Source organism: Camelus bactrianus, chromosome 9 (assembly GCF_048773025.1).
Source record: "Camelus bactrianus isolate YW-2024 breed Bactrian camel chromosome 9, ASM4877302v1, whole genome shotgun sequence".
In the NCBI taxonomy this organism is placed as follows: Eukaryota; Metazoa; Chordata; class Mammalia; order Artiodactyla; family Camelidae; genus Camelus; species Camelus bactrianus.
The window spans coordinates 56,855,037-56,867,323 of NC_133547.1; the positions used below are offsets into that span (position 1 = coordinate 56,855,037).

The following is a 12,287-nucleotide window of genomic DNA, read 5'->3' on the forward strand; positions in this document are numbered from 1 at the left end:
TAAGCCCCATTTTACTCCTTATATTGACGAAATATATTCAGTTGGATATTTAGATTTCTTGTTTTGAGTTTATTTTGGTGATGTCTGAAAACTTGAGAGTTTTTTTTTTTTAACATCATCTTTTTTTTTTTTCCTTTTAGCCTGAAAATGAAATTTCTTCAGACTGCAATCATGTAAGTATGGATTTTTCCATAATTTCACCATATGTGCTTTATATATATGATGATAGATACTGGGTTGCTCTTCCTGTTGTTCTGGGAAGCATAATGTTTTCTTAGATTCACTTAATCTTAACAAGAGGACTATTAACCTTGTTTAAGGGCCATGGAAAATCTACAAATATTCCTCTTTTGTAGAAACCAGGAGGCTCTGCCAAATAACATTTATATACTTAAGTTTAAATTCTTCTTCAGTTACAGCTCCTATGAAAATAATTGTTTTTTTTGTTTGTTTATCCAATTTATAATTTGAGTTCCATATTTTAAAGTTGTTTCGTTTAGTCATCATGCAGTCATCTACTATGTGCCAAACAGTATCGTAGAAACTAGAGACACATAAATAAACACCTCGAAGATAGAGACATATATTAAAGTTAGCAGAAAAGAACTCCAGAAATAATTATAATCAATATATTAAAAGTCATATATCTATATTATATAAGGTATAACATTAAAAGGAGATTGACGTGAAGTCAAATCTGTGCAAAAAGTACTGGGTGTTTCTGCAGAAGTCTGTAAGAATACAGTGAGGACACAAAAATGAATTTTGCCCAGGTGGATTGATGTCAGGAAAGACTCAGTAGTGGAGATGATACTTGAGTTGTGTCTTAAAAGAGCAGTAGCTATGTATCTGACAGTGGTGGAAGAAATCGCTCTGTCACTACATTGTTTGATAGTTTGGATGGGAGACTGCAAGAACGGAGAAGCAGGTTGGCTGCTTAAGTTGACTTACTTACTTATTCTAAAGAAGACCAAGGTAGGTCACAGATTTAAAATAAAAGTAAAACCAAAGGAGTAGTAGAAGAAAACATAAACGGAGGGAACGGTTTTTAAATGTGATACAACTTCAAAAAATATTTAAAGAGAAAAAGATTTATAAATCTGATTGCATTAAAAAACTCAAAAGAGAGATTTGAAGGTTTTTTGTCTTTGAAGAGTTGTGTAAGTTATAAAAAAGTAATTTGCAGCATGGATGGAAAGGACTACATTCTTTAATAGTAAATGCTGTTAGTAAACAGGCAACAGATGTAAGTAAACTATTCACAGGAAAAGAAAAGGATGTCCAGTAAACAAAAAAGTTGATTCTCTCATAAATAAAAGCATGAAAATTAAAAGAAAAATGAATATAGTGTTTTTATCCATCTCATTAGCAAATATTTAAAATGTGATAAATACACAATATTGATAAGAATATGAGGATTTAAGCATTCTCTAGCCCACCAGTCAGCAAACTGCTACCCATTGGCCAAATCTAGACTGCTGCCTGTTTTGTTTGCTTGTTTGTTTTTTTAGTAAAGGTAGATTTATTTAGAGAGATACATAGGCTGTTTGAGAAGGCAAGAGAAAGGCCACAAGGTGTAGGGGTTGAGTGCTCAGGATAAAGTAAAAGTAGAGACACACTCCATAGGCAGTATGGACCATCTCCAAAGACGAGGGAACAAGAGACACGACCAGGAGGCATGGTGTTGCTAGTTTTTTTTTGGGCTCAGTAGCTTCTTATGCCAAGAGTGGGAGGACCATTACAGCTACCCTGGTAAAGGGACTGGGATTCCCAGGAATTGGGCTACTGCCCACTCTTTGACCTTTTGTCGTTAGCCTTGGATGCTGCCTGTTTTTATATGTCAAATTTTATTGGAACACAGCCATACCCATTCAATTATATATTGTGTGTAGCTGCTTTCCATGTTATAATGACAAGGTTGAGTAGTTGCAACAGTGACTATAGGTTCCTCAATGCCTAGAGTATTTACTTTCTGGCCCTTTCTGAAAAAGTTTGCTAAACTCTGCTCTAGCCTATGGATAGAAATATAAATAAGAAAAACTTCTTTATAAGCAGTCAACTTAAAATGCGTATGTCTGTAAAAGGATATTTGTTATAGCATCTTATTTATTAAGCAAAAGACTAGGAAAAAGTCCTCAAAATCTATTAATAGACTGAATCTGACAAAGAAGTCCAGGAAGAAGCTGATCTGCAAAGGGCTGGAGAATAGGAAGGATACAGAAAATGGAAGAATTGATGTTCTTATAAAAAGAGAAGATTAGGATACAGACACAGAAGAAGATGGACATCTACAAGTCAAGAAGAGAGCCTTCAGAAGAAACTGGTACTGCTAACACCTTGATGTCAGACTTCTACCCTCCAGATTTGTGAGCAAGTACATTTTTGTTGCTTAAGCCACCCAGCCTGTGGTATTTTGTTACAGCTTCCCTGTTAAACTAATACGCTTAGGTTGGGGTGGAATGCACTATAATTTTTCCCATTAAGGTTAATGGAACAAAGTTTTTAATTTGAGTAGCTTTCCACCTAGTAGGGAATCCAGGAATTACTGTTGTTAAGCAAGAGATTAGATAGTTATGAACAATTTTTAGGCTAATGAATTTGAAAATGTTGATGCAATGGACAAATTCCTAGAAAAACAAACTTACCAAAACTAACACAAGAAGTGGAAAATCTGAATAACCTATTTTTAAAAATTTGAATCTGTAAATAAAAATCTTCCATAAAGAAAACTCCAGGACCAGATGGATTTATTGGTTAAATTTTACAGACACTTAAGGAAGAAATAACATTAGTCTTTCAGAGAATAAAAAAGGTGGAAACATTTTCCCCTTTAATATTATCAGACTAATATAACATTGATATCAGTTGACAAGATATAACAAGGAAAGAAATATATAGGCCAGTGTCACTCGTGAACCATAGATGAAAAAATGCTTGAGCAAATTAGTAGCAAACTAAAAAAAAAAAAGGTAGCAAACTCAGTGCAGTAAAATATAAGAACAGAAATATATCAAGACTTAATTGATTTTATTCCATACTTGTAAGGTGAATTTAACATTTGAAAAACTAATCACAATGAAGGAGAAAAATTTTGTCATCTTTTCAATAGATACTAAAATTTTTTGATTAAATCAGTGCTTTTTTTTTTTAAGCTTTTATTATGTGAAATGTTCTAACATTGTTATTAGACTGATTATTGCAGGATATGAGATTACTATACACAAATCAGTTGTATTCTTGTTGACCAGAAATGAATAATCTGAAAATGAAATGAAGAAAACAATTTTATTTACAATAGCACCAAAAAGAATAAAATACTTATGAATAAACTTAACAAAAGAAGTGTAAGACTATACACTGAACTCTATAGAAACATCCTTGAACAAAACTGAAAAAGACTTAAATAAAGGAAAAGCATCCTGTTTTCATGGGTTAGAAGGCTAATACCATTAAAATGGCAGTACTAAAAATAAATAAATAAAATAAAATAAAATAAAATAAAATGGCAGTACTCCCCTAATTGATTGAGATTCAGTGTAATCCTTGTCAAAATTTCTGCTGCCAACTTTGCAGAAATTGACATTCCGGTAGAGGGGTGGGTAGCTCAAATGGTAAAGTGCATGCTTAGCATGTATGAGGTCCTGGGTTCAATCCCCAGTAGCTCTTCTAAAAAATAAATAAGCCTAATTACCTGCCCCCCAGGAAAAAAAAAAGAAATTGATATTCTGATCCTAAAATTCATATGGAAATGCAGGGGATCCAGAATAGCCAAACTGTTTTGAAAAAAAGAACAAAGTTGGAGGATTCACACTTCCTGATTTCTAATCTTTTGACTACAAAGCTTCAGCTATCAAGACTGTGTGGTACTGGCCTTAGACAGTGGTATCATAGTTATCTGGGAGAAGTCCTGTACATAAGGAAATTTATACCTATTGTCAGAACAAATATAGTTCCAAATTAAAAGTAAAGACATTCAAAACATCTAAATGATTATCTGAATGGTTTTTGGCAGAAAATTTGTTTCTAGCCCAGTTATAGGACATCTGAGTTTGCATTGGATAAAATAAGGAAATATTCTGTGGTTTGTATTTATTTTTTTGACAGTTATTGCTGTTCACTCCAAATCTTCTAGGTACCAGACAGCTTTTGTCTTTCTTCCTTTTTCTCTTCCTTCCTTCCTTTTTTCTTTTTTTTTTTTTTTAACTTGAAAGATATGGCATTGGGTCAGCTGCAAGTCACTCAATAGGAGGACATTTTAAATCTATCTTTGATTGATATATATACAGAATTAGAATGTGTTGCTTTAACTTAAAATATAAAAATTAATTTCTATGTACTGACTTAGTAATAGTAGATAGATTGATAGATAATAAAAAGTACGGTCAGATTCTAACTTTGTCTTTTTTTTGCATTCATCATCATTGATTTTTAAATTAAAAAAATTTTTTTTAAATTGAAGTGTAGGTGATTTACAGTGACTAACCTTGGCTTTTGAATCATGGGATTCATCTCTACTTCTGAGGAGCTAGGAGGCCTAAGATTGCTTCAGTTAGAACTAAGCTTCTCCTGTATTCATTCTCAGTTTGGCCTCATGTGTTCTACTGGTTGAACTTATCATGGTATAGATTTATTCTTTTGTTGATCTGTTCAATGACTATCAGTGTCTCTGTGCTCCATGTACTCCTCTAGGCACTGGGCATATGGTGGTGAACAAGGCAAAATCCCATCCTCTTAGAGCTTTTGTTATAGATGGTAGCCAGGTTCTTACTCCTTTTTCTGAAAACTCACTTATTGATAATAGTTGGAAGATTAGAGCTTTTTACTGCGTTTGTTTGTTTTTGAGGCAGAAGAAGAAATCCTGCTCATTCTTTATATTTTATTTCTTCACAAAAATCTTACTTAGCACTCCTATGCAGAACTAACTTGTTCCTAATACACTTTATATTAGCCTCTGTTCTACTTCTAAAAAGCAAATCTGATCCTGTCACTCCCTTATTTCCCTTTCAATGACTCTCTGTTATTCTTGGGTTAAAGTTCAAACATGGCTTACAAAGGCTTTATGATCTGGCTCTGGCCTGCCTCCTCAGAGTCAGTCTTTCATTTGACTTTGAGTTCCTCAAACACTCCTTGCTTCCCATTCTGATGAGCTTCCATACATACTGTTCTATTTACTTAAAACACTCTTCTCCCCACTGCTTTTAATATGGCTAACTAGTGCCAGTCTTCTAGATTCCATCTTAGATAGCACTTTGGTGCACCTTCTTGACCAATCCCCCCACTGCAGTCTGGGGTACTCCTCCTTGCTGTGGGGCCTTGTGAGCCATTAACTGAATTCTTAGTCACATTACCTGCCATTGACCATAGCCACCACTGGACAGTCTTTGTCTTTCTCCTCCTGTTTTATCCCCCAGTTCCTAACCAGTATGTACTCAAACATTCGCTTCTGTTTCCTGTAGTAGCCTGTGAAGCCCTTGAGATTAGACTGTGTGTGGTACATCATAAGAAGTGCTAAGCAGATGTTTGAATGAATCAGTGAATGATTGTATTCTTTAGTCTTGGAGTGTAGCAGTCTGAGAGAAAGTCTTGTGAACTGCCCTCCACCCCACAAATCTTTTCCTCTTCTACATCATACAAAGCCCCTGCTCTGTTTCTCTGTCTGAGCAGAGTTTAAGGACTCATTCTTGTTACTTTTCAGAAATTGAATCATGTTTTGAAAAATTTTAACTGCAGCTGCAAAGATAAAGTAATATTCAACCTCTCCTGTGAGTAGTAATGGCTTTAGAGATTTCATACTTTAAGACATGGTAAAATAGTTGTGTAAAATAGGCCATATTGTATATGTATCAAGTCGAGGATTTTAGAGGAATAAAGGTAGATATGCCTGGAAACTAGAGTCTCGACAACTCTCCTTCAAGAAACTGATCAATGAAAAGCCCTGTTGATTGTGAAATCTGTGACTAAACCCACCAAATCTGAACTTCTGAGTTAAAGTTTTTGATTTAAGAAGAATTTCACTTATACAATCTATTCATACTTTCTCTTAAACACTTATCAGGGGTTTTCATTTTAATTTTTTTCTTGACTTAAAAAAATTTGTCCTTAAGTAAAAATATAAAAAAGTATGCCTGAGTGGTAGTGTCTTATTTGTCTACACATTTTTCCCTTTTATCTGTAAATATAGTGACCTTACTTTTTGTTCATTAACTGAAGTGTAAATATGCTTTATCTGACTCTATATAATGGAATTTTATCATTTATAGTAACCATTGATGATACATTTCATACTGTCCTAACTGGAGTTTTTTTCTGTTATACCTAGTTGTTGTGGAATTATAAGCTGAATCTAACTACAGATCCCAAATTTGAATCTGTGGCCAGAGAGGTTTGCAAATCTACCATATCAGAGGTAGGTTGTGAAAGAATTTTATGGGTATTTAATGGCTTAGAGGAGAAAATCACATCTGTTGACCAGACCAGTCATTAAGGGAGGAATGGCTGATTGTTACTTTATTTTTCTTGGAATTCACATATGTATTGGTTGAGAGATAGGCTAAAGGGGGTGTAATAAGACTTCTTATTCTTAACGTTCACCTACACTTACGGTAGGATGTTATTGATTCTCACAAGTTGGAATCAGGCTATTTTTGTCCCGAAACAGAGAATACAATTGCTTCTGTCATAAATCAGTGCTCTCACACATTGTACAATCTGCGTATGACTGAAGCATATCAAAATGGTTTCCCCATGAGATTCATAAACATTCCTAAGCGTTTTGGCTATGCAGTTGGACCATTTGAAGCACAGAAGCATATGCTTCAAATAATAGGAGTTAACATTAAAAAGATTTGTAAAAAGATTATATATATTGTTATAAATGGACATTTACAAAAATAATGAAAATGTATAACATTGTTTGGGTGCTAATTGGGGGTATTTTTCAATTATTTCTCTTGTCTCAATGTAAATATCAAATAATACTAGTGAAAATTGTTACATTGAATTTTTTAAAATTCTTATTTTAATTTGTTTTTTAGAATTAGTAATAGAAATTCCACAAAGCCAGAGATTTTTCCATGCTGAACGAATCACAAAGACAATAGTTGTTATTTCTGTAACTCAATGTTAATAATCACAGATCTTGTATCCTGTAGATCTTTCCTCTTACTACCCTATTGATGACTTAAGTCAGAACCATTTTCTCCTGAGCTCCTGAGGAAGACCCTATTCCAACTAGATAAGCCCTCAGCTTATGTTCCTCACAGCATCATTATGGGATCTTGTAGAACCTGTTTTCTTCCTCTAACCGTCTACTACTGGATCAGATATGCTTTATTCTTTTAAAGCAGTGACCCTTCTTCATATATGTTGGGGTTTCAGAACAGAAGAGCTTATTTTAAAACATTGATCTTCAGCTTCTAGCTTCAGTATTCTGTACCTCAAATTCCCTTAGCTAGCTATGTGACTAGCTATACATACCCGCTGTGGAAATTTAGCTCAGAGAATATGTATATTCATCAGAATAAGTTCACCCTTTGCTGGCTTTGTCTGTCGGTCGGTCGGTCTGTCTGTCTATCTATCTATATCTAAAATAAAACTGACTTCCTTGTAATGTATATGTAATGATAACTCTTTATAACCTTTTGGGGTATTGTGATTTTATGAAAGATTCAAGCAACAGGGGCACTTCTCCCTACCTGGAGCTGGAGGGAGATTATACTGGAGTCGGGAAAATTAAATATCCAGAAGAACATAATTGCCAACAAAACATTTTATTCTACATCTTCCTCTTACCTTCTTTCTTGATTTTGGAATCCTACTTCTGTGGAGGAAAACAACATCATAAAAATATGGCAAACCAACCCTTTTATTTTAATTTCTATGATTGAGTCAAATATTGCCTGCTTTCCTCCTGTCTAGTGTCAAAAATAGAGTGGCTTTAGCATTTTTCTAATGGCACCTTAAGAATCTGCTCTCCAGCCATTCAGAGTTTACTCCCATTCATAAATATGTTGTTAATTTTTTTGTTTTTTGCTGTTAATCTTAGAGATATTCTTTGTTGTATTAAACTTTTCTCCAATAGTGTGATTGAAGAAAAGCATAAATTTTTAATTCAAATGCTACATCCAATTGTAACTGGTGGTGAACTGAAACACAAATAGGTACTACATCTCTGTGTTTCAGTAAAATCTCAGGTGATTGAAGCTAAATATACATTTAATTTCTTGTTGAGGCTTCAGTTCAAAATGTGCTCTTTGTCTTTCCTCACTTTTTATTTTAAGTGGAGGTACTGGGGATTGAACCCAGAACCTTTCACATGCTAAGCGGGTGCCCTACCACTGAGCTATACCCTCCCCTCTGTCTCTCCTCACATTTTTAAACTGTTGATTGCCCAGTATTAACACCTGCATGAATACTTCTACTTCATTTAGTTTTAAAAACCAGGTGCCTGCCACTAGTCTTTTTTTTTTTTTAATGCAGGATTTTTTTTTTAATGGTTGAATTACAAATGCTGAGATTTTTCAAGCAGCTATTTCACTTTTGAAATTTAATGCTGTTTTGCTTTAAAAAAAGAAAAGAAAAGAAAAGAAAAGAAAAAAACCTTTTCCTGGAAATGCATTCATAACCCTCTTTTTAGACGTCACCAAAAAAAAAAAAAAAAAGCTCAAGGTTAAGCTGAAAGAGTTGCATTCAGCTTATTGACTGTTGAAGATCTCTGTTGCCTCTTGAAGCCAGTTTGAGACTATTTACTTAATTTCCCAAGTTTGCTTCTTTAAAAGTAAACACAGATTTCTCTCTTGAACTGTCTTTGACTTGCTCTGGATTTGATACTGGGGTTAGACATGAAGAGACTCAGTGGCCTATGGGACAATTACTGTGTGGTATTTCCTTCACCCAGCACCTTTTGGAAAAGGAGATTGTATTTGTTTTGCCTTGTGTACATATTTACCATAGGTGGTGTGATAGTGAAGAATGGTCTCTGTTGGTTTTAAAAACCAATATAAAACATTCCCTTCTTGTTTATATTAGAAATAGACATTTACATTTGGCTCATTTCTCTTGTCAAAACTGCCATTTTTGTTTTTTATTTCTCCAAATGCAGTAGGCTTTTCCAAACAACCTTCTCTGTTGTGTAATTCAAGCTTATAACCCTATAAGTGGATTTCACTTTTTTATGCCTGAATTTCAGCATTTTTTTGGCTAGCTTAACTTCATTAGCACTTGTGGTTTTGGATGCACTTTGCAGGAACACTACCCATGTGGAGTCACTCTGTGCTTGATCCACTAGATTGTATGTCTAAACCACCCAAATCAGATTTGGGCCTTTCCCTTCCCAAACTTCTTGCCAGAATACACTGAACATCATTTTAAACATGTTTCTGTTCCAGACCACAGAGGTGAAGCTGGAATTCTACTAAGTTCAAAAACACATGTCTAAATCCATAGTTAATTCAGAACACATTAATATCATGTCAAGAAGTAATAGTAAGCGTTCCTTCCTCCCTCCCCTTGGCCATTAGATTTACCAAACAGTAGTTTGTTGTGTAGCTTGGCTTGGGATAAGCAACTAGACTTCAGTTCTGCACCTGTTTTCCAGACTTTTCCCCTAGATTAATCTCCTCACTATCCATTGCATTCTTTGCATGGATAAAGGGGCTTCTTAGTAGAATCATTCTAAAGCTGTAGATGTTAAAAGCTCATTTTAATAGTTTTTCTCAATAAAGCTGAGATTTTTTTATTGAAGAGTAGTTGATTTATAATGTGTTAGTTATGGTGTACAGCATAGTGATTCAGCCATATATATACACACACATATTCTTTCTCATTATAGGTTATTGCAAGGTATTGAGTATAGTTCCCTGTGTTATACCATAGGACCTTGTTGTTTATCTGTTTTTTTTATATAGTAGTTTGTATTAAAGCTAAAATTTTTTAAAAAGCTCTTTGTACTCCACTTAAACATGAGTTCTACCTAAGCATTTGTATATGCATGTATACTCTTGCAAAACGCATTAATCAGATATTTACTAGAAAGTACCTCAATCTGAGCAGGCATGACACACTATTTTCTTCAAAACAAAGCATTTCTTTTTTTTTTAAACATTTTTTATTGATTTATAATCATTTTACAATGTTGTGTCAAATTCCAGTGTAGAGCACAATTTTTCAGTTATACATGAACATATATATATATTCATTGTCACATTTTTTTCTCTGTGAGCTACCATAAGATCTTGTGTATATTTCCCTGTGCTTTACAGTATAATCTTGTTTATCTGTTCTACAATTTTGAAATCCCATCTATCCCTTCCCACCCTCTGCCCCCTTGGCAACCACAAGTTTGTATTCTATGTCTATGAGTCTATTTCTGTTTTGTATTTATGCAAAACAAAGCATTTCTAAGTGTTTTCCTTTTTTCCCCTCCAAGTGTAGAATTGGAAAATCAACAAGAAAACATTAGGCATTCTCTTCCCTAAAGGTTGTTTGGTAAGAGGATAGAATACTTGTGTAAAACAGCCACTTTGTTTTGAGCAGATCAAAGAGTGTGCTGATGAACCAGTTGGAAAAGGTTACTTGGTTTCCTGCTTGGTGGATCACCGAGGCAACATCACTGAGTACCAGTGTCACCAGTATATCACCAAGATGACAGCCATCATTTTCAGTGATTACCGTCTAATCTGTGGCTTCATGGATGACTGTAAAAATGATATCAACATTCTGAAATGTGGCAGCATTCGGCTTGGAGAAAAGGTATCTACTACACTGGTTTCACCAAAGGGGTCTTAAGAACTTCATGAAAGAAAAGCTTTTTTGTATAACCAGCATAAGAAAAATTTAGGACTGGAGGTGAACTTAAAGTTGAGGTCCAGACAGCCCTAAGACCTAAGGCTGGTCGACCTGTGAATGCAGTTCATCTGTTTTAAAGAAAATGTTTCAGTACTGTATAGGGAAGTAGAGGAATTAATATCGGTTAAGATTAATGTTATCTTAAAAATACAAAACCAGTTGCTGGTTATTTATAATGTTCCTCTGGAAAAGCATTCTGTAGTCCTGTGGAAAGAGTAGTTGAATTAGAATAGACTTGAGTTCTCTGACCTTTTTTTGCATATACCTCACTGTTGCCCTAAAGAAAAAAATTACTTAAGCACATCAGTACAAAAGAAGGTATGTATTTAAATATTAGAAAATTTAAAGATACATGAAGGTACTTATAGCTTGTCAGAAGAAAGTTACTACATAAATGTACTACGTAAATAAAGGTACTACATAATATTGTTATCTTTATCTCAGGAGAACTAATTTTAGTAAAGACAGGAAAGAAAATAACTACCTAGTTTCTTCTTCCTTAATTATATCTGATCTTATTTTTGTCCTGATTAGTCCGTTGTCCAGAGGTCATAATGGAGGTTCAGCCAGGTTTATGCCACATTTGTTTGCTCAGCAGAAATGAAAGAACTGCTGAAAAGAAGCAGATGCCAGTGGGAGAGGTAGTCTGAGACCTGTGTATGCCATCGGCTTTTAATTGCCACTGCTCATTAATCTGCTCTTTAGGAAATATGACAGAAAACAAAATCCATTTGTCTCTTTGCCCTCTATTTTATCAGAGCACAGTGGTTTGCAGGCTTCCATCACTGACCAGGGATACGTGGTGTTGGAATGCTGGAACTGCACGTACCAGTTCAAATGAAGGTTTGAGTGCTGGTTATTGTCTGGCTGTCACCAAATGCCCTTTGCTTCATACCAGCACAGGGCCCTGGCCCTTTCATAGGGCACCTCTGAGTCAGTCTTGAGAGCTCTGTGAACTTGGCATACAACTTTCAGGCAGCTAATGAAAGGCCAGTTTTAATAAAGAAGGCAGATTCTTTTTTTCCCCAGCACACTTGAAAAATGGGACCAAAGCATTTAAGTCACACTGATAATTCAGGAAGCTCTTCTGACTTTACTTAGGGTGTTGGAGATTATATCCAATTCTAAACCTCAATCTCTTTAAAATCTTCACGTAAGTGTTCCAGACCTACTTTTCAGCAATCAGTGATGACACTTTTTCATATTTGTGATCAGTGGTCCATGCTATAGACCATTACAATTCACCTCTCTTTGTAGTTGTTCTTCCCTATTGCCTACCAAGACGGAATCTGATTCACTTCCCACTAACAATCTGAATTGTCAATATAAAACCTGCTTACAAAACAAAACAAAACAAACTGCTTGTAGCTACATGTATGAGTTACTAAGTCTACATTGATTGATGGCATTAAATACATTAAATGATGGCAGAAAATAGTAGT

General features: G+C 34.7%; 1 protein-coding gene across 2 annotated transcripts in view; it reads left to right on the plus strand.

Annotated features, from left to right (window-relative positions):
* The window catches only part of GLG1 (golgi glycoprotein 1), a 119,158-nt gene that overhangs the window by 67,854 nt on the left and 39,017 nt on the right, over positions 1-12,287 (plus strand). For both annotated transcript variants that reach the window (XM_074370439.1, XM_010968577.3), the window contains exons 2-4: positions 141-173; positions 6,320-6,406; positions 10,534-10,749. In XM_074370439.1, coding sequence (XP_074226540.1) covers positions 141-173; positions 6,320-6,406; positions 10,534-10,749 — 336 coding nt within the window. The remainder of the gene's footprint in view (positions 1-140; positions 174-6,319; positions 6,407-10,533; positions 10,750-12,287) is intronic.